Source organism: Gallus gallus, chromosome 5 (genome assembly GCF_016699485.2).
Source record: "Gallus gallus isolate bGalGal1 chromosome 5, bGalGal1.mat.broiler.GRCg7b, whole genome shotgun sequence".
NCBI classification, from domain to species: domain Eukaryota; kingdom Metazoa; phylum Chordata; class Aves; order Galliformes; family Phasianidae; genus Gallus; species Gallus gallus.
Window position 1 is genome coordinate 50,276,186 of NC_052536.1, and position 21,013 is coordinate 50,297,198.

Below are 21,013 nucleotides of genomic sequence, written 5' to 3' on the forward strand. Positions count from 1 at the left end.
GATTTCCTAAATGTGCACTCATATGTGGAGCAGGGGGAGTTGAAGGTAATGAGAAAGGTATGTCTGTGGAATCAGTGTGCTGGGATAGAGGAAGGTAACCTAAAAATATAACCATCCCCAGAGTTAATGGAGGTTTTACAGTTGAAGTGACCAGAAATGAGAAAATCTTGCATTAGGGGGCCCTAGTTCAGCCCCACCTGTGCTTCAGATGTTCCCCATGTTAGCCATGTCCTGCATTTTATCCCCCATCCTTTTGAATCACAGATGTGCCTGTTCTTTCCCAGGAGCAGCCTGGATGAGCAGAATGTTTTTGCTTTTCATACCAGATTGTTTTTGATGAATAGCATGGAGTGCAATATCCTTTGTAACAAAAATAATGTATTGCCTGATAAGTCATTTTGATGCTGGCTTCCTTCTGTATATCGGGAGCTGGTATTGCAGAGCAAAATGTTAAATGATCTATTAAAGTAATTACTTTAATAATGAATGGCTAGTTAGCACCACTGTTTCTGTTCCATTACTTTTTAGTTTTAAAAGTGGCTTTATTACTTTTTCTTCATAGAATACAAATGAGACTAAAATTTAGTTTTTCTCCACCTGTTTCAAGAGTCTGTGTCTTGCTGGCAAATAAATCCAACTGTTTTTGCCTAAGGTGTGTGCTTAGATTGATGTGGTTCTGCCTGCTTTAGCTCAGTTAGTTCATGAAATAGAGCGAGACAACACTGCTGGCAGTCAGGTAGCTGTGTTTTCAGTACAGAGCTATCCATGTTGTGTGTGACCCAGAAACTGGCATATTTCTGTATTAGGTGTTGACAGTCTTGCTTACATAAAGATTAACCTACACAGGTTTTCAGCAGTTTGTCATATGGCACAACTGTAAACAGCGAGCACAGAAGTACAGCAGCGTATGCAACTGCTCTCACTTTGTTTAACATCATTAGTGAGCGGAGCTGGAAATGGTACGTGGCAGGCTGCAGTGCCTAGCTGCTACCCTGGTGTGTGTATAAATAAGTCAGTTCCTGATCCTTGGTCCTGGCTGCTGAAGCAACATTTCCTTGGCCAGAAAAGTGTCTTAAATCTGCATACTGAGAAGAATATAGATCTGACATCACTCCTAATGATTTTGTAGCAGTCACCTCAGAAACCACTGTTCTGGGAGAGTTGGACTGTAAAAGTCAGCGAGTGCTGCCCTTTGGTGTTACTTAAATTTTGGAAAAAAATTCAGAGAAGAGCTGTGAGAATTCCTTCTTGGATTCTTGTTTGCAAATCGCTTGGTTGGCTGCTTCTGTATAAGTAGTAACGTGCGGCTGAGAAAACGTATCAGCTCTTGGGTCTGTACACCATGGGAAAGCTCTTCTGGTGTCAGCTGTACTCTCCAGGTTTATTTTAACCTGTCATCTCCCAGAGGTCTTTCTGAGTTTGGCACAGAGTGGCTCTGCCTGGACTTCTTGTGAGGTGCCTGAATTCGGGTGTATCTTGGCTATTGTGCATCTGTCCATCAGGCCTTGATTCCATACTTGGTGAAGATGTGAACAGAGCAGGGGGAGGGCCTGGAAAGTTTTTGCCTGGAAAGGAGAAGGCTGAGGGATGCTCACAGTCTTCATACAGGTAACAGCTGCTGCAGCAGAAGAAAATAAGTTCCTCTGCATGTCTGCTGGGGAGATGGGGGAGAATAAGGAACATAAATTACAGCAAGGCAGATTTATGAGAGAGACATGAGGTGTGAATTTTCTAACAGCAAGAATAGTTAAAAGCTAGAACCGAGTGCCTCAGGAGGCTGTGACTTGCTTTCCCTGAAGTTTCTAAGAACAACTCAGGCAAATATATAATGGAAATACATTAGGTAGAATTCATCCATGGGAAAATGTAAGGATAATGTTACTAATATGTCAATGTAGCTGATATATATACTTTTTTCTGCCTTTCAGATTTTAACAAGAGATAGTAAGAGAACATTGAGGTCACTCAAAGCTAGAAGCTGAAATTCAAGCCTGAATTTAAGCTGTGTGCAAGGTGCAGGGCTTGAACTTAATCTCATGTTGAAGATGCTATAATGTTGGCTTGGTAATATTTCCACTGTATTGGATGGTGTTTGACATTTTGGAATGCTTTAGAATTATGTTTTTCTATTGAAATTTATTTCCGTCACCCATTATAAAAATGCCATTGTTTGAGGCTGTGCATTGTGATCCAAATTATTTGTTTGTTGAGGAAGGTAAACCAGTGAAATAAGGAACACTTATTGTTCTTCCTGGCAGTGTGTCTGGACAGCATTGCTGGAACGACTAAGGAAACAAAGGTTTGGTGCTGTACATGTATAATGATGCTGAAGTGAGGAAAGTCAGCACGTGCTCCTGAAACTAAGTATGCATCACAGAAACCCAGTAATGTTGTTCCAGGGGAAAGAACAGGACATAATCTCAGAATGTAATTCATACTTCATAAGAGATGCCTTGGGCAAAATTTATTGCAGAAATACAGATGGTGACTTTTTTTTCTTCCCAAACCTTGGCTGACAGATTTAGACATTCCCAGCTTGCTGTTTAAAAATGGCTCTTTCTGAACCAGTTTTATTTTCCACATTAAATGGTGCTAGTGGAACCTGATACCTTGCTTACTTCTGAGTTTGTATGGTGTTTTGGGCAGCGACTGTATATTGTTACATTGTGCTGTCCTTCTAATTTTAGAACCACAAATCAAACAGTAGTAGCAATAATAAAAGTGATAATGCCAACCAAGTTTATTCTGTTATTTGCAGAAGGCTTCGGACAGAATGCTGGAGGGTGTATTGTAGGACATCCGTCTATTTGTTGTCTGTATTGACGAGTAATTAAGGAAACAATAACTGGAACTGCAGATACAATGAGAGACTGGGATTTTCCCACTGCTTCCTTTGGAGTTGGTTTGCACAGTGGAAAAGGTTTGGGTTTTGTGATGAGGTGCAATGACTGTTAGGCTGGGAGCTGAGAAAGTTCAGAAGGATCCTTCTTAAGGGTAAAGACTGATACCCAGGGTAAACCTGCATTCAGAGTTTTGCAAGCTTTGCAGAAGGTTCAGAATCAGGATAAAGTTGAGTCGTGAGATATCTATCAAGGTCTGCTGAGTGGACTTCTAAGTAAACTCCAAAGCTCAGGATATTTGAGACTTGGACCATGCACTTCTTTGGCCATGACTTGCTTGGTAAAACCCTAAAAAATTTCACAATCTGAATGACACTGATAAGGCTGGCTAAGGATGCTAAAATTATGTTAATGCATAATGGCTCCTGCTGAAATGAAGTTTTCTTTTATTATTTTATCAGTGGAACTTAATCTGACTTGTGTGGGTTTGTCTGCAAACCCACCTTGTCAAATTAAGTCCCCTGCATCTGTCTCACTTGACTCATTTCTAGTATGTGTCCCAGACTATATTTTGCATCACTTTTCCTTGTGAAGCTTAGTAAATGTTAGGATAACACTTTGTGGAATTTTGTAATTTTGCATCATTATAAAAGCTTAAATTATAGTTTTCTGTTTCATGGAGAAATTATACCTAGATGGAACACTGTTCCTTAGGGATTTAAATTGTGCTGTTTACTTTCACATCTATAATGTGCAGAACATGTATAGTGAATATAATGTAGAAGCAGCTTGCAGTAAAATAGAGTATCTGAAATGTCATGCTAACTACATAAAAAGAATATAAAATAAAAAATTGTGTTATTTTATTTTACTGGGCTGGCTTTGTAGCTGCCATTGCTGCACACACATATTCCCTAGGTGCTGAGAATTTTGTAATTGATCTGGCTGTGTTCTTCCTCACTGGTCTCATCCATGCATGACAGAAAAATCTAGTAATCTGTAAATTGTGTTGGAGGGGAAAGAACAGGTTAGAGACTGTCCCTTGTCACTTGCTATTTCAATGCTCCTGCATGTGCCATATATTAGTTTTATTTTCTACCATGACACCTAGCTATGAGAAAAGAACTCTCCAGAGCATCTTAAAAGACATCTTCTATTAGAGATGGAAAGAGTTAAGCAAAATGCAGACAGTAGATCTCACAGCTAGAAGTAAAAATAATGTATGCATGTGTCTCTGAAGCTTTAATTGGAAGAGAGGCATAATAGCAGAGCTTAGCTTCCCTTGCAAGAATGCTCCATAGATGAGTGCTTGAAGTTGAATGGGGAAAACCAAAGGTAGGTGGAAAGTATGCGAGTGTCAGAGTTGTGAAGAAATAATTGGAAAACACCCGGAAAAACAAATTAGTCTAACACTTAAGTTTTGCACTGTATTCTTTGGAAGTTATAATTTTCCCTTTGAAGTATTAAGTACTGTAGAAGACCAGGCAGTTCACCACGACGGTGAAGATGAATTTAAGAGCTTTGTCTGAGAGATTAAAATTAAGGAAAAGATGCAGATTGATAGGAAATATGCACAGCACCTACAGAAAGTGGTTGGGTGTGATCCCAGCTTCAGCCTTTTTCGTGGTGGACAAAAAGGGCACAGTTTATTAGAGGTTGGCATTCCCTGTTGTCACAGGGCAGGTTCTACCAGAGAATCTTCCTTTCCTTCCTCTACCAGAGGAAAGGAATGCTGGAGGAAAAAAAAAGGACTGGAAACTCAGGTGTAAATTCAGTAATGGGCTGTTGAATAAGGACTGTGGGAAATCCAGTATTTTCGTGCATCTCAGAAGTAGCCCGAGTACATATTCTCATGAATTTTACTGAAGTGAAGAGTTTTGTGTAGTTGGATTTTGTTTCATTTGGTTGGGCCCGCATCCAAACCAACACGGCTATATTTTGGTCTAATGAGTACTTTGCTGGGATACCACCAAGTATATTCCGGTCTTGTAAGAAGTGCAGAAGGATTGATGAGCCCTTCTGTGGTTCTCCTTGCCTGGACCAGTCCAGGGCCCCAAGAACATCATTTGAAGGCTGCTGCCCAGCTGGATTCTGTAGCAGTTAAAGAACTATGCTTTTTGTAAGAGCTGAGGATGACAGCTACTTACATTCGTATTCAAAGTCTAGAGTCAGTTATATTCTGTTCTCCCCAATTGCTCAATTCTTAACTCCTTACATTTTCCCCTTTAGAGAGAAGAAAACAAACCAACCCAACAAGCTGTTTCATACTGCTTGTGCAAGATGTCTGTGATATTCCTGTTCCAGAAATAACCTCATTCTGATGTCAAGTAAACACAGAGAGGTTACAATTAAGCTTTGTGCGCTGCTACCTGAGATGAGATACTTTTTAAACATAACAGTATTAGTGCAGTTGGCCTGTTGCCTGTCAAAGCACCAATTATTTTCTAGAACAACTACTCCAGTTCCTCTGCTTTCTCAGTTTCCTGTTATCCTACATGGACATCTGCAGTCCCTTTGCCAAATTTCCCAGCACATCGTGATACTTCAAACTCATAGGAAAAGGAGTTATCAGCACTCTAGCAGTTAATTGCCTTAGCTAGCATATGGCACTGTACTTTGAACTGTGAAAGTGCATAAAGTCTGGATGCTGCTAGGAGTAAATCAGTTTGAAAGGTGGTCTGTCTTGGGGAAGTTAAGACAGCTGTTAGTGGGTTTTGTGTCTTCTACCTGCTTTTTTATAATGGTCCAAAGCTGTGTTACTGAATGATGTTGAGAGATGTTATACTTTAATAAAGCTGATTTTTCTGTTTATGTTTATGTGCTACTTAAGCTTGGCCTTTTTGGGTGCATTTACTGGTGGTTAGCACTTTGTTAGGTGCTTGAATAAACAACTGCTGAGCAAATTTGTTCTCTGTATCCCGTTCTCTTTCACGTATGTTTCCCAGAGGAGCTCCTTCAGCCAGATATACTGAAGGAATAATTATTTCATCAGGATGTAATGCATATCTTGATTCCACTTTGAAGACATTCTCTTGAGGAGGTTTTATCATTTCAACAAGGGATCATAGCATGTAAACAAGGAAATAAATGCTACCTTTCATATTAATCAACAAGATGATTAAATAATAACCAGAACTGTTAATTGGTACTTGGAGAGGGAGGATAATTACTGTCTTGAGTTCCACAATGAGAGCACAAACGGGTAGATAGACTTTTCTGCACAATAAAGCTGTGTATTTAGGAGGCATTGTGGTTTTAGTGTGCAGCTGCAACCCCAGTGAAGTTGTGCAACTGTTTGCCTGGCATCCTGTTTCAGGCTTATGTTTTCATACTGAAAGAGATATTATGGAGAGTTTTGGGGTTTAGGCAGTTAAATCAGTTCTCATTGCCACTGAAAACCTGAAGTTCTGTGTAAACTCGTGCTTGCAGTGTTTTCTTTCACCATGGGACACCATGCTGGTCTCAGGGTGCAGCAGGAGTCAAAAACTGTTTCTTTGCTCAGAGGCAAGAATCCAGCTTTTTTTCTCACAAGACGGTGGATTCTGGCTCCCTCTGAGTTTGGAACAAGAGTCTTTTCATCACATGACTCTTTGTTTCCTTCTAAATATTGCAGTGTTTTTAGATGGAGAAAGAAGCACACAGGGTGTCTACATCTCTTGATGTTGATGAAGAAAAGGGTCCAGGATTCTAACTCACATGTTGGGCAGTGTAGAACACTGAGCTGGGAAGTCTGGAGATCTGTAATTCTTGTTTTTAGCTGTGTAATCCTGACTCAAGTGAGTAATTTTGATCCATGGGCACAGCCGGGTCTTTGCACTGCCACTCACTTGATGTTAACAGTAGTGTTGCTGGAAGAGACGGCGCAGCCCTCCTGCTCTCAGTGTTCCGTTTCGCTCCTGACCTACTGTAAATAGAAGCAAAGGAAGAATTTCCTTCACAGATCAGTTTACTAAGATGATGGAACCTGAGGCTGAATCGTTACTAGATTCATGGAAAAGTTAGAGGTCTAGTTTTACCTTGAGTTAAGGATGACAGCATAGCACTTCCTTAGTTCTTCCATGTGCCTGTTGCTTATAATACTTCAGAGATATTGATGCCATCTCATTCTCACGGGAAAGTACTTTGAGATCCTGGCCTGAAAGTCATGATGAAAATATAAAGTAGTATAAGAGGACTTCTTGTGGTCATATACTTGTAAACTAATTTACCCAAAGTGACAGGCCTTTGTATCACAAACATGCATCAGAATACTGCTTTGCTAACCCTGGAAGAACTGTTGGTATCAGTACCAACTGCTACCAACAGTTGTACTGAAGTAGCAACAGAAGTACTGTCAGTAGCATGGTCTCAGATCACCCACAGATACTGGTAGTGTAACACTTTGTGCCTTTGCAGGCTTAACAGTCATTCAAAGTTATGATAAAAGATAGCATGTTGGATTCATTTATGATATGCACCTGAAGGCTGTCTATCTACAGACAGTCTTAAGGTTCATCACACACGTTCAAGTGGTGAAATGCTTCTTGGCTTTGGCAAAGCTGAGATTTTACCCTCACAGCCAGTTAGCTTCTGTGTACTCCCTTCTGCAGATACATGTTCTACATAACTCTGTACGATGTTTTTCCCCACGCGGGTTTTGATGTAGAGTTGAGTTTCTGGATTTGTTTTTTTTTTTTTTCCTATGCTGTTTGGTGTTGCTGGTGGGGAATAGTGTGAAAACTGATTTTGTTGCTATTCTTAATCACAAAGAAAAATGTTAGAATTTTAATTTTATGTTTTAATTTTTCCTTCCTCTTTTATGTTTTGAAATTCTGCATTTCAAAAGCAGGATCATTATCATTTTAAACATTAAAGCATGTCTCTCTAATAGCTTTCCCTTTTAATGTAGAAGAATGGAATTGAGGAGGAAGAAACCAATCTTTCTTGAAGGAAATTTTCCGTTATCTGAGGATTTTCAGTGCAGCCAACAAGATAGGATCTAGGCTTAGCTGACTTGAAGTGTCATTCTCTGTCTTGAGTAACTTGTACTGTACAAAGCATTGCTTCCATAATGTTATCACCAGCAAAGTCCATCTGGTCCTTACAGTGACAAGGGGATTATTTCAACTTTTTATTACATCAGTGAGATTTTAGCATTTTAGGGTTCAGCTGTCAAGCTGCTGGAGGGAGGAGAGGAAAGTTATGTTATAATTGAAATTCTGTTGAGGGAGAAATTAACTGAATACTTCACTCATATTTTTTCTACCCATATTTCCTTTTATTAGTCCCCTGATGTTTTGTCCTTATTGAATCAGATTAGAATGCAATGACTTGATTTGTTAAAAGAGGCAGTGATGACAATGAACATCTGTTTGTCTGGTCAAGATTGCCATTAACACCTAGTAACATTGTCCTTTCTTGCTATTACTTTTATACAGAGCAGCACAGAAGCTTAACCTGTCTTCGAAGAGAAAGAAATACCATCCACCTCTGCCACACACACACGACTTCTCTATTTATGCTACTAACTTTAGTGGCATCCTGCAGCTCTGTCCTCCCCCAGCACCACCATGCCTTCTGAGAGCTGTGTCCAAAATCAAGGACAACCCTGGCATTGGAAAGGTAACTTTGGATTTCAATTTTTTTAAAATAGGTGTCCAGATCAATTGTAATGGGGCTGGAAGCTTTCAGCCTAGGACACGATTGGATAGGCTCAAGGGAATGGTCTTGGATGAGAGAGGTACACCCGCCTGTCTGAATATGCCTGAGAGCTGTTACCACTTGTTGACTTTGGAAAATGTTTGCAGCCTCAGAGCAGGCTCAGAGCATAAATTTTGGCTATGCTGAAACCAGTCAACATCACTGACAACAATACTGACAAAGGTTATTTTTCCCTTTCCTCTCTTAAAACAAGAGACAGAATTTCTTTTGATTTCTTTGGTTCCAAATCAGTGTGCATACAGGTGTTAGCTTTGACAGAAGCAGTCTCCTTGTTACCAGCAAGGCTCAGCCGCTGATGCTGTCTGTTTGCAGTGAGTAAAGGAGATAGCCATGGGTGCTTGGTTTTCCTCTGCTTCACATGTCAGTGTAAACCAGGAGTAATTCTGTGGAGATCAAATGGCTAGAGAGAAATAGATGTGTCTCCGGCTTGGGAAATCTAGCACCTTTCAAACTGTAAAATTTGTGCTAATTTTATTTAAAATTAATTAAAATACAACCTAATTACTTAGAGCTTTATTCATATTTATAACAGTTTAATCACCTACATGACAGTCTGAATACTTATTTACATAAGTTACAAGCGATTGGTGTTTGAAGATAGAATTGAAGTACTTAATGTGCATAAGGAAGCTCAAATGTGCACCTTGACTAACCATAGAAATCAGTATATAAAGAGATTGTCAGCCTAAATTCTTATAACTGACATGCTGCTACTCTCAGAGAATACTCTGTATTCTCTTAAGCTGGTGAGTTTGTGATAAATAGAAAACAAAGCAGTAATTGGGGTTATCTTTAAGCAGGTGGAAACGTGTATATGAAAATGTGGTTTCTGCTCCTATTTTAAAAATGTGTTAGAAAACTGATGCAGTATTAAATGGTGGAATGCAGCAAACATTACACAGTAGAGATTCTGAGGTGGAAGAAGAGTTTGTCAAGGAACATCCATTCTATGCTTATGTTTTAGCAGAGCCCATTAGAGCCTGCCTATTTTCCCTGAGGCTTAGCACTTAGTTGTGGCATGAGGAGTGATGTGGAGCATTGCATTTCTGAGGCTCTTGGGCTTGGGAAGACCTTTAAAGTGTGCTTACATCTCCCTGTGCTGACAGCTCAAAGAACTGTCTCTGTACCTCACCACACTCGCACGCCTACAGCTGTGTGAAGCCTTTCTCTTACACTTTGAGGGTGGTCAGTGGAGCTTATCAGCATGACTTGTGCCTTGCAGAAAACTCTGGTTTAGCTGACGTCTTCAGACAGATCAGCAAAGTCTAAACATCAAGTGAACGATCCCAGATGGTAGGAAATCATGCCTTAGGTCATGTGGTCTACCAACCTTTTTAATCAGGGAGCAGAGAAAACATCTTTCAAAGGGTTACCAGTATGCAGCAGATCAAAGCGGGACCTTGCACCAACCCACAGACCAGGGCTTTGCCCACCTGCTAAACTGCGTGAGCTTCTCAAGAATGGAATATAGATATTTAACTGATAGAAAAGTTAGATAGACTAGATAGACCACATGATCCAGGGCATGCATGTATATATATATAGAGAGAGAGAGAGAGAGAGCGCGAGCATGCTGGCAGTGTGGCTTGTATTTCTGTCTTGTCTGGCAGATTGCACTAAAGAATTCTGAGATTTTATGCATCAACAAACTGGTGTTTGACCCTCAGTTGTCTCAGTTGCGAAAATATTATTGAAAGTACTGTTTGCTTGGGCCCAAGACTTCAGCTGTGGACTTTTCGTCATGTACTTGACCAACATCTGGAAAGCCCTTGTGCTGTGCTGGGAACAGAACTCTCTGCTAATAGCATCATTCATACGTGAGTTAAGACTGAAGAGTATCAAAATGGTGATGGGGTGTGCTATTTCCTAGTTTTAAAGCTCCTCAAAAAAATGAGGTAATAAGGCATCTTCTCTAACCCATGGTTTAAAATGTGCAATACATTTTAAACCCATTCATTTTTTTGCAACTTTGTGAATTATAACTCAACAGTGTATTTTTTTTGTGTAAAAACAGAAACAAAACAAAGAAGTAAACCCACCAAAAATGAAATATTGTTTATTCTAATTCTCAGATGTTATGGTCTAAGAAAAATTTCAGTTCTATGTAGAATTTATTTCTTTAGCCCTGAATAGTGAGTTTCATCTTCTCTGAGCAATGCCAAGTTGCTTTTGGTAATATCTAGTTCACTGTTGGAGTGGTTACATTCTCTGTTCTATTTTCCCCTTAACCAGTTTCTGCTAGTCAAGATTTATCCAGCCTAGTATCTCCTTATGCTAATGATAACAATAAAGTAACTACCATTCTTCCTCACTTTAAGTATCACTGCAACTGAGAGAGCAATTGGTAAATGCTGGCAGATGTGCTGTGATTCTGTTAAGTTTTGGTTCCTCCTCTTCTAACAGCTTTTACACTCCTCCTGTTAGTCTCTTTCCTCACACTTTTCTTGCAGCCTGTCCAATAGTAAGTACGAGATAACACATGGATAGAAGCAATGCTGGATTCTGGAGTCAGTTTTTCCTACTGCAGCAGCCGTGGCTGTGGCTGGCTTTTTCTTTGGTTTGTGTGATTGTTCCCAGGTCAGCAGTGTGCCTGGCCCTGTTATTACTGTGCAATTACAGTGGGTTAGGCAGCTGTTGAGGCAATGTTTTCCTTTTTCACCTCCCTGCATGCTGCTGTTTTGTCTTTCATGGTTATTTTTGATGTGGAGGACTGCTTTCTTGCTGGCATCTGCTGTGTAGGTGAGAATGCAGCAGTATTGATGGCTGCATTACTTAACCGTACTAACCTGAGAATGACCCCTTGAGGACCAGTCATTACTCTTTTCAAGGGGCTGGTTCTTTTAGGCACAGATACCTTGACAAGTTTTAACATCCCTCTCATCACATGGCTTCTTTCAGAATATGACAGGATACCGTACAGCAATACAACTTTTCGTATTGTGAGGGGCTGAAGAGATAACATTTAAGGAGCAATGTATACATTACATGAGAATGAAAAATGTAGAAATAAACTGGAAACCCATCAAGTGTCTGTGATTGATGAATGGGTGCAGCGTAGCTCCCTTTGTAAAAAGTTGAAGTGGTGAATGATACATCAACTATGGGGAAATACCATTTATATTAAGAGGGAGCTAGTGAACAAGGCCATGATCCTGCACAGAGTAACTGTTAATCTGTTCTGACACATGCTAGGTAGTCTCATTTCTGTTGTAATTCTCTTCAAAGCTTAGAGCAAAGTACTTGTTCAAGTCAATGTTGAAGCATTTAACAATGTCCATTATGATTGGCTTTCTATATTTCCCCACCTGCAGTCATTTTTAAATACTCCATCCATCATTGTTCAAGATTATCTCTTATCTGATATTCAATGCTGTGCATTTACAAGATACATAGGAAGAGTGTGTAGAAAATACGATGTCACTTTGGAGGTAGAAGAGAAAAATGGGCTCCAAAGGGAACCTGGAAGCATAGCAAGCCTTGATTCTCAGGCTAGGCAACCAGGCAAAGTTTTGAAACAATAATAAAGTTCAAAATTAGCAAGGAGGGATTAATATAATATAGTAGAGACTAGTTGATGGGGCTTTTATGGGCAGAACACGTATGTTAGAGCTCTACAGAAGAGTCAGCAAGCATTTGAATGGGGTGATCTGGTTGACTGAGTGTATTTGGGTTTTGAAAAAGCTTTTGACAAGTGCCCTGACCTAGATTTCTCAGAAAACCCTAAGCTATAATGTATTCTCTAGTGGCTTAATAGTTGATAGGAAACAAAAGGTTAGATTCAGCACTGGAGCAAAGTTAACCATGGTGTGAAATGGAAGTCCATGCTGTTTGCTGTCTTCCTTAATGATTTGTGTAAGGTGGTGAAGCTACCTATTCAGGCTAGCCAAAGCTACAACTGACTGTGAGAACTTGCGGAAAGATCTCATCATGCTGAGATTATTGAGAGGATAAAGAGGCAGATGAACTTTAAATATTAACTAACACAAGGAAATGTATATAGGAAAAAGTAGCTCTAACTCTGGATGCACAAATGCTTAATTGTAAATAAATCAGTCGTGACTGTAACATGTTTCACCAGCCATCATGGAAGCTACAGCATTATTTTTGTTATCGTGAATTTGAGCTTCTGTAGAAATGCTGTACTGACTGTTCAGGAGGCAAGAATAAGCATCTTTGGTTGTAAGGGGGTCTCTGAAAGTATGATATAAATACATGATCCTCTTCATGCTCATCACATTTGAACAACCACTCACTGTTTTTCTTTAATGATTTTCTTCCTTGGTATATTAACTTATAAGAAATTTAATAACGGATGGTAAGAACTAAGAAAACATGATGATTTTCCCTACTCCCCCTGCATGCATCTCTAAAGCACCCTATCAGAGGTGAGCTGTTCCTGTTGCTGCATCTAAGACCACTGCATGCAGAAACAGTAACGGTGTGCTTTGCTACCAGCACAGGCCTGGACCTAAACCTCTGGAGAAAATAAAAGGCCTCAACAAACGTTAGCATCTGTACCTGGAATTTTAAGTTCCTTATTTGATTTTCACTTTCAGAGCTGCCCTACCGTGAATATTTGCTTATCCTGTCAAATAAATTTTGCTATAGACAAAGCACAGGTTCAGTGGAGAGATTCCCTATGCATTAAGTCCTTTTCAGTTGGTTTCAAAGTTGAACAAATGAGTAAGAGTTATTCTAGTCTGGGGTTGAGGGCAGTTGAATCTAAGGAACTCACTGAACTGAGCATCAGCTCAGCAAAGACTGTAACTATGTACTGTCAGAACTGCTGGAAGGGGCAGGGATGTGAAAAGACTGTATGTCCAGTTCTTGCACTTGAACTCAATTACTGATCGTGTGAACCCAAGGTTTAAATTTGTTCTTATCTAATATCATCATCTCCATGCATATCATGCAGTTCTACTGCAGTGAAATGTAACTATATGGCCTTCCCAGAGGTTGAATATGTTAGTGATTCACTACAGCAGAGGTCCTATGTGTATGTATGTTTTGCAATTTCTGTTTATAATTCATTGTTTCAAGTAATGCCTTGGAAGGTTGGTAGTAAATATCTTATTAACTTTTTTTACATTTCACGAATACCAGATTATCTATTATCATAAATTCAGTGGAAGTGTGTGGATTTATCCTGTGATACAAATCTTTAATTATGCCTTATGCTTGCTTTTCTTTGCTAAGAGTGCAAAAGGTTACTGAAAGGGTTTTCAGTATTCAGGAACAGCAAGCGGTAAAAAGTTTAAAAAGAAAATAAAATAATAATCTGGAGTTGTAAGTCTGTCTGAGATGTGTTTTATATGATCAACAATTATCAAACTCCCATGCGCAAAGGAAAATCCCATTATCGATTTAAGCTAAATATAAAAGGAATTTTGCTCCTTACCAATGGATGTTGCAATACAAATTTCATGCCTTTCACTTGAACGTGCCAAAAACATCAGAGTCCGAATCGTTTAGCTGAATCCTACTTAAAAGGCAATGATCCAATACACTATGATTCTTGTAACTGAATCATTTTTGTGGTCTCTCTGGGTGTTATTAAATTTAATGTCAGAATAGTAGGAAAGACGTCTGAAAGCCATTTAATATTGTCACTGGAAAGAAGTTAGATTGTGCTCGATTTCTGACATTAATGTGCTACTTAAGGTAATTTATCATATTGTGGTATTAAAAAAGACATCCTTTTTACAGTGGCTGCTGTGTAGCATTCTAATTTGCTATTTTTCTTTAGCATGGTAGGAAACCTTTTTCATGCAAAATGTTTTTTTCTGGAGTTCTATTCAGCTCATTCTTTATAATACCGCATCACTTATAACAGCAACTTTAAGTGCTTGTCTCTTTCAAGGATCCTTTCTTTTTTTATGTTAGAATGACAGAAGCCTCCTATGTGAGACAATAGAAGGGGAGCATTTATAGACAACCTGAATTGTATGTACCTGTCCAACAGACATGTCTGACATATTGGTCTCCATTTATGTGTTTTAGACATCTACTTTCTTTTATGCTTTACCAAGCCAAAGCTTATGTACTGCTAATATGATTTACTGATCATGCAGGGTCTTCTTAAGTGTGCTGTATGTCCCATTCACTGGTTCTTACGATGGTTTGATGACGGATAACAAATAGGTACTTAATTTTGTCATCTTTATTGCTGCTTGTTTCCTAATGACTAGAGTGTTATTTCTGATATAAATCACATATCATACTAAGTACTCTTCAATCCACACATGTAGCCCTATGTAGTAAAAAGTACGTACCTCCCTGCTGACATGCACTGAACTACTCCAACAAAAACGTCAAAGATTAGATTAAAATACACAATTTCTTCTATTTTGTTTTTACCTTTTAAAAATAAAATAATTTTTTTAATGTCTCCTGGGAGTGGAGAATCAATTCTTCTTTAATAGAGTACAATACAGATGTGATTTTTTTTTTAAAGGTTCTCCCAATGGAGCTAAATGGTCTATGCTAGCATAGCAATTTTGCATATAAATTTGCCATCCATTGGTAGTGGCAGTATGTGAAAGGCTTGTAAGAACTACCAATTTAGCAAGGGTTATATATCTGTCAGTTACAATTAAATCCATGAAAAATATTGGCTCTGAGCTAAGACTTTTCTAATTTGATTTAGACTGTAGTGGAGAAACAAGAGATTTCATTGGAAAATGGCCTTTATTCAACTGAATGTGAATTCTTTGTAATTTCTTGCTGAGAAATCTTAATTCAGAATGGTGGATGATGTCTAAACATAGTTATTTAATTAACCTGCTGTTATACGCCATTTTGGGAACATTGGACAAGATTAACTTCCTGGCTGTGTGATGCCTGTCAAAGATGTGTGTTTCCAGGGAATATTTAGTGTCCATTCAAATCTGATATAATGGCATTTATTGCTAAAGACCAAATTGCTTGTTCATTTAGGGATTATGATACTGTTGCAATGTAGAATACAATCAGCATTTTTAGAATGGATTCCAGTATGGTGCCAGCACTTTCCCAAATTACAGATAGATAAAGTCAGAGAGCTTATTTTAGCAAGAAAAAAAGAGAAAAAAAAACAAGGCTTGAGCCCATGTATTTTAAAATCTTACATGCTTTTAATACATTCCTTCTGTTTTTTTTTTCCTCCTTGTTCTGTTTGATTTGAAACTTAACTGTATAAGCATCAAATGCTAACAAAGCATCACCATAAACACACGAATGCTGCACATCCATTGATTCCAAAGGAAGCACCATATGTTACAGTTATGCTTCTGTTAACATACTTGGCTGGGTCAGGGTCTTAATTTCCTCAGCATTCAGAATGCCATGGACTATGGTAATTACTTGGTGGATTAGTAGAGTTTTTTCTGCCTACATGTCTGCCCCAAATTAAACTCTGTAGATTATTTGGCATCCTTTGCTTCACTGAAAGATGAGAGATCAACTTGATGATATATGCCATTTTTTTTGTAAACATCCTCTGAAATAATATTGTAGGAGTCTATGGTAGTATTAGGGATGGAATCAAAATACTCTGTTTCTTTGTTTCAAGTGTGATAGTCCTTTCCCTTTCTCTGGTATCAATGTTGATAGCCCTTCCATCTTTCTTGATTACAGGGTAATAATCAATGTGAACCTGACTGTCTCAGTGTCTTGGCTGTTTCTGTCTAAAATTGTGTAGGTTTGTGTCATTCTCTCTGCTATCACTGGCTCTTTTCTCTTAAAAAAATCAGCCTCTTATATGATTTCTTCTGAGATGACGCTTGCCTCACTGGTCTTTGAGGAGTTTCATGTTCACTGATGCATGGCTTTGCTGAATCTCCATTCAGTACAGCATATCCAAAATATATGGGATGTATTAGGAAAGACTGCTAGCTTGTCTCTGGCCATCAGTCTCACATTCATGCCTTGCTGTCAGAGAGTTGCCTTGAAATTTGGTTTTCACAGTTTTTTGGCCTGTCTTTTGCTTTTTCCAAACCTGCTTTTTGACACTGACATATTCTTGATGTTTTGCACTATCTTGACCTGTCCTGCAGGCAGCCTGTTGGTAAGGTTGCTGTCACTCCTTCATCCTGCTCTCTTAACTCCATCTGGTACATTATGTGAAGGGAAGTCTGGAGGTCACCAGCCCACATGAAGAGGATGTGTGGGGCTGGTGCTCTTGGAGGTCTCAGCATGGGAACATGGGAAGGGGGCAAAAGGTCTCTCCTGGTGACCATTAGGTGTGAAATGGGGTAGACAGTAGTGATGGCCTGTAAGAGGAGAAAGGGTGGTGCCAGCCAGGATTGTATGTTCCTCCATTTCTGAGGAGATTCAGTGTTTAGGTCAGAACTGTTAAATGTGCATCTATATTTAACTTTCAAAATGGTAAAAAATGTCGAAGTCCAGAGCTTTGGCTTAAGGCTCCCACAGGTTATTGATATTTGAGTCTTTAACAGGATCTGTGATTCTCTAGTGGTCTCATCAGATGTTTCTAAAACTATTTGGGTCTCAGTCATAGCCATTGTACCTCACATAAGGGTTTTTTTTTTCTCCATTTCTAACACTGCAAATGAGGTTTTTTCTTCTTCATAAATCTGCCTTTTGCCAACTTGTCTCACTTAAAATTATTTATATGTGCATGAAACAGTGTTATGATGTTTGTTTTTATGCTTCAGTGTCCATCTACTGGGTTTTCCCCATGTCTGGAGAGAGGGGATTCTGGTTTGCAGGTGTGTGCTTTCAGAGCACTAACTTCCAATGTAGGAAGATAAATTCAATAAAAAAAAATAATAAAAAACCCCTTGATTGTTATGAATCTTTCTCCCATTCTTGCCAGTGACAGTTTACATTATACCCATAGTTGTGTTGAGGGGGTGGACTTGTGACCTTATGCCACCCGTTCCCAGGACTTTTCCAAATTCTGTGCTCATTTATTTCTTTATCCTTCGGCAGCATATTCAGTTCAAAGAGTGTTTGGATGTTGTGTTGAGGGACATGATTTAGTGAGAACCATTGGTGAAGGGCGAATGGTTGGACTGGATGATCCCATGGGTCTTTTCCAACCTTAGCGATTCTATGATTCTTTTCCCAAACACTTTCGATTTTAATAAGATTTCCTTCAGCAATTCTGCTCACCTTCTAGTTCCTGTGGAAACATAAGTTTGGAAAGTCCAATTGGGTGTTAATCCCAGTGTACAGAACCCACAGGATTAGAGTCAGTTAATTACTGAGTCTCTAAACAGCATCCTTTATGATTATAAACTTTTACCTGTAATTCATTTTCTTATTCTGCATATTTGTGTGACGTTGAAGAAGAAAGACAGAAAAGAACAATGCAACAGGTTACTAAGAATTCCCATTTATATCACGGAGGTTCATCCTTGTCGCAGGAAGCATTTGCCATCTTAGCTCTCCTTATTGAATCTAAAAGTGGCCAAGGCAGAGATGATCACAGCCTGAGATGACTCTTCTGGGATCACCTTATTTGTATTGCTTATTGCTTTTCCTTTCTTTGTTTTCTCTCTCTCTCCGTGTGTGTGTGTATGTGCGCTCCCTTCTGTGTTGGCATTACTTTTAGCTCTCCTCTTTTTTTTTTCTTTCCAACTTGTCTTAATTTTCTGTTTCTTCATTTGTTCTTTAAATTCCTCCTCTTGTGGTTTCTTTGCTTCATGCGAGTGTTACCAGCAGCTGGTACTGCTGCAGTTGGATCTCCGCATCAGAAGTGGCCATACTGCTGAACATCTGCCAACAAAGGATGTAATCCTGAGTGAGCCTGAAATTAATCTTATTGCATTTAATTCTTGTTGTTAATTTCATAAGCAAAAAAAAAACACAAAAAAACAAAACAAAAAAAAAACCCCACATTTGAGTGCAATGCAGATGTTGCCCCCGTGCTCTCTAGTTACATTTCTCTTGGAAGCTTTCACTGTAAAGATGAATATGACCGTTGAAGGTTGTTATGAGTTGGAATCTGATCCATTATGGGAAGAGATTTTGGTACCTTTCTGCTGGTCTCAAAAAGCTGATTTGACACACAGTTTTTCGGGGACTGAAGCCATCTTTTTATTAGAGGGAGCAACACTCTGATGGAGGAAACTTGCTTTTTGGGTCTTTAAAAACATACATGTGTATGTATTTTTCTTTTTCTTTAGGGTGGTTGTTTTCTGGGTGTTTCAGTTGCATGTCAAGGTTGAACTAAGAGGCTAATACACAAAACTGCCTTCATGGAGCTTTTATAGGGAAGCAGCCTTGAGTCTGTCACCTCTGATGCACTTTGCTTTTGAAACAGTTGTTTCATTTGTTCTGAGGTTCAATTATTTTCTGGCACTGCATTTTTATATTTATATCAGTATAAAAGGGACAGTATTTTCATATTCACAACAGTGTAAAAGTGGAAGGAAAAGGAGAGGGGGATTGCTTGAGTGAATAGGTGGAAGAATTTGCTGCTGCCTTTGGTGGAGCCTCTTGCAGTGCTTACTGGAGGGATCAATTGTTTCTTAAACTCTTTGTTAGAAAAAAAATGTTGGGGGTAAAAAGCTTTTATAGCTGCTTTCTGAGAATACTTGTGAGCTGGAGAAATGGAACAGTTAAGGAATGAGATGAAAATCATCAAATTAGCTGTCCTTGATAAAGGCAGGGATGGTTTGTACAGTGCTTAGTGCTGCACTCACCTGTCCATTGTGACTCATCCTGGTCTGGGCACTGTATTTCACTTGTGTGCACCAGGTGCCAGGGATATATGCTGTTACCTTCTCACCTTGTCAGGTATGAGTGGCAGACCTAGAGGATGGCTCAGCCTGCTCTTGGGTATGTTCCTTGCAGTGCTTGCGGGGCCAACATTTCCCAACCATGCTATGCCGAAGTGTGTTGTCAACTTCAGGTCTTCCTTTGCCATTATTGTTTAGGGTGCAGGACTGATGGGGAGGTGATGACTTCAAACTGCATTTTTTTTTCTTTTTTTTTTTTTTTGTGAAGACAAAGAGAATGTGGCAGTAGTATAAAAGCACACCATTTTAATGAAATTAGTACTCTCATGACTTAGAATATTCTCAGGTTCTTAGACCCAAATTGCTCTGACAGTTTTAAGGTTAAATTTAGCAAAAGCAAGTTACTGAAAGGAGGCTCTTTCTTTATTGGAGATGCATGCTTTCCAACCCATCTTCTGATGCAACATCCAGCATGGAGCTGGAGCTGAGTATGAAATCAGCAAATGACTCTGTGCTCTCTATTTGGAAGGGTCATCTGGTAGATTTGCAGTAGAGAGGTTGCTATCTCTCACTCTCCATCCAAACTGAATGCAAGTGCTATAGATGGAGGAGTGGGTATTTTGTTTGGGTCAGTAGTTGCATTATGGAACGTGCAGGTCCCGATGGGTGCTTTGGAGAATGCAGGTGTGGATTGTTCCAGCTTGGCTGGCTGTGGTGCATTACAGCTGTGGAGGCTCTTCACCCAGCAAAATGAGGTGTCCCACTGCTGCTGGGGAAGCCATTTGTTAGCTAGAAGAGTGTGTAATACTGTTGTTCATCTTGTTTTTGAAGCTTTTTATATTGGCCAGGGAGAGTTACTCTGGCCAAGAATAGCTTTCCTTTAGGTTTGATCTGCTGGGCAGTGCAGAATTGTTCATCAGCTGAGTGACGCTGCTCCTGTAATAGTCATCTACTGCAGTGCCAGGTGTGTAAAATACACTGCTTCTGACCTAGGAGCATTTTGTAAGGATAAATGGTTGTAAATAGGTGTGAGGCAGTATTTCGTGGCTTTTCAAAATAAGAGTATGACTTCCAGGAAGCCTAGAAGAAGCAGGTGTGCAGCCTTTGCTGAACTTCAGTGAGACTGGGTCACTTGGCTCCCACGAGCTGCTTGGAAAATCACAGCCAACATGTCTGAAAGTGCTGCCTTATAATGCCATATGTAGGAGTAAAAATGTACTTTGTGAGTAGTTTATTTTCAAGCTTCTGATGTTTGTTTTTTTTTCCTTCCCTTCTTTGTGACTGCCATTAAATCTTCAGCTAACCACCAAGCTGCCTAGCAATAATAGCACAAAGGTGTCTGCCTGGGAAAGCTATAAGAGAGGCACCTGTTTATTACAGTAATGTGAAAAAGAAGTTGAAACTTTCCAGATTTAGTTCAGCTTGAATGTGCTAGCTCTCTCAGCTTTGCATTATTCACATGGATTTTTGGAATGGTTCAGGTTGTACTTTTGGTCACATTAAGCACATAGAAGCTAGGAGACCAGAGTTTTGTTTTCTTTAGGCATGCTATTACACCTACAGTGGACTGTACCTGCAGATCAGACATTTGGAAATTGAAACGTTGAAGCTGGAAGAGTCAACAGAAGGGACAAAGTGCACCTTTGAAAGCTATTTAGTGAAAACCCCCAGGTGGAAACCAGCATGAAAAATCTGGCTCTGGTTTTGTCCCACGGTTGTCCTGACACACCTAAGTAATACAAATGATCGTGTCTTGGGAGGGGGAGCGTATTAGGGAGGAATGCTATG

At 39.4% G+C, this 21,013-nt stretch overlaps 1 protein-coding gene across 1 annotated transcript in view; it reads left to right on the forward strand.

The window, feature by feature from the left end:
• Nucleotides 1–21,013, forward strand: part of KIF26A (kinesin family member 26A) — a 99,988-nt gene that overhangs the window by 62,932 nt on the left and 16,043 nt on the right. Inside the window, exon 6 of the mRNA XM_421394.8 lies at nt 8,258–8,441. Coding sequence (XP_421394.5) covers nt 8,258–8,441 — 184 coding nt within the window. The remainder of the gene's footprint in view (nt 1–8,257; nt 8,442–21,013) is intronic.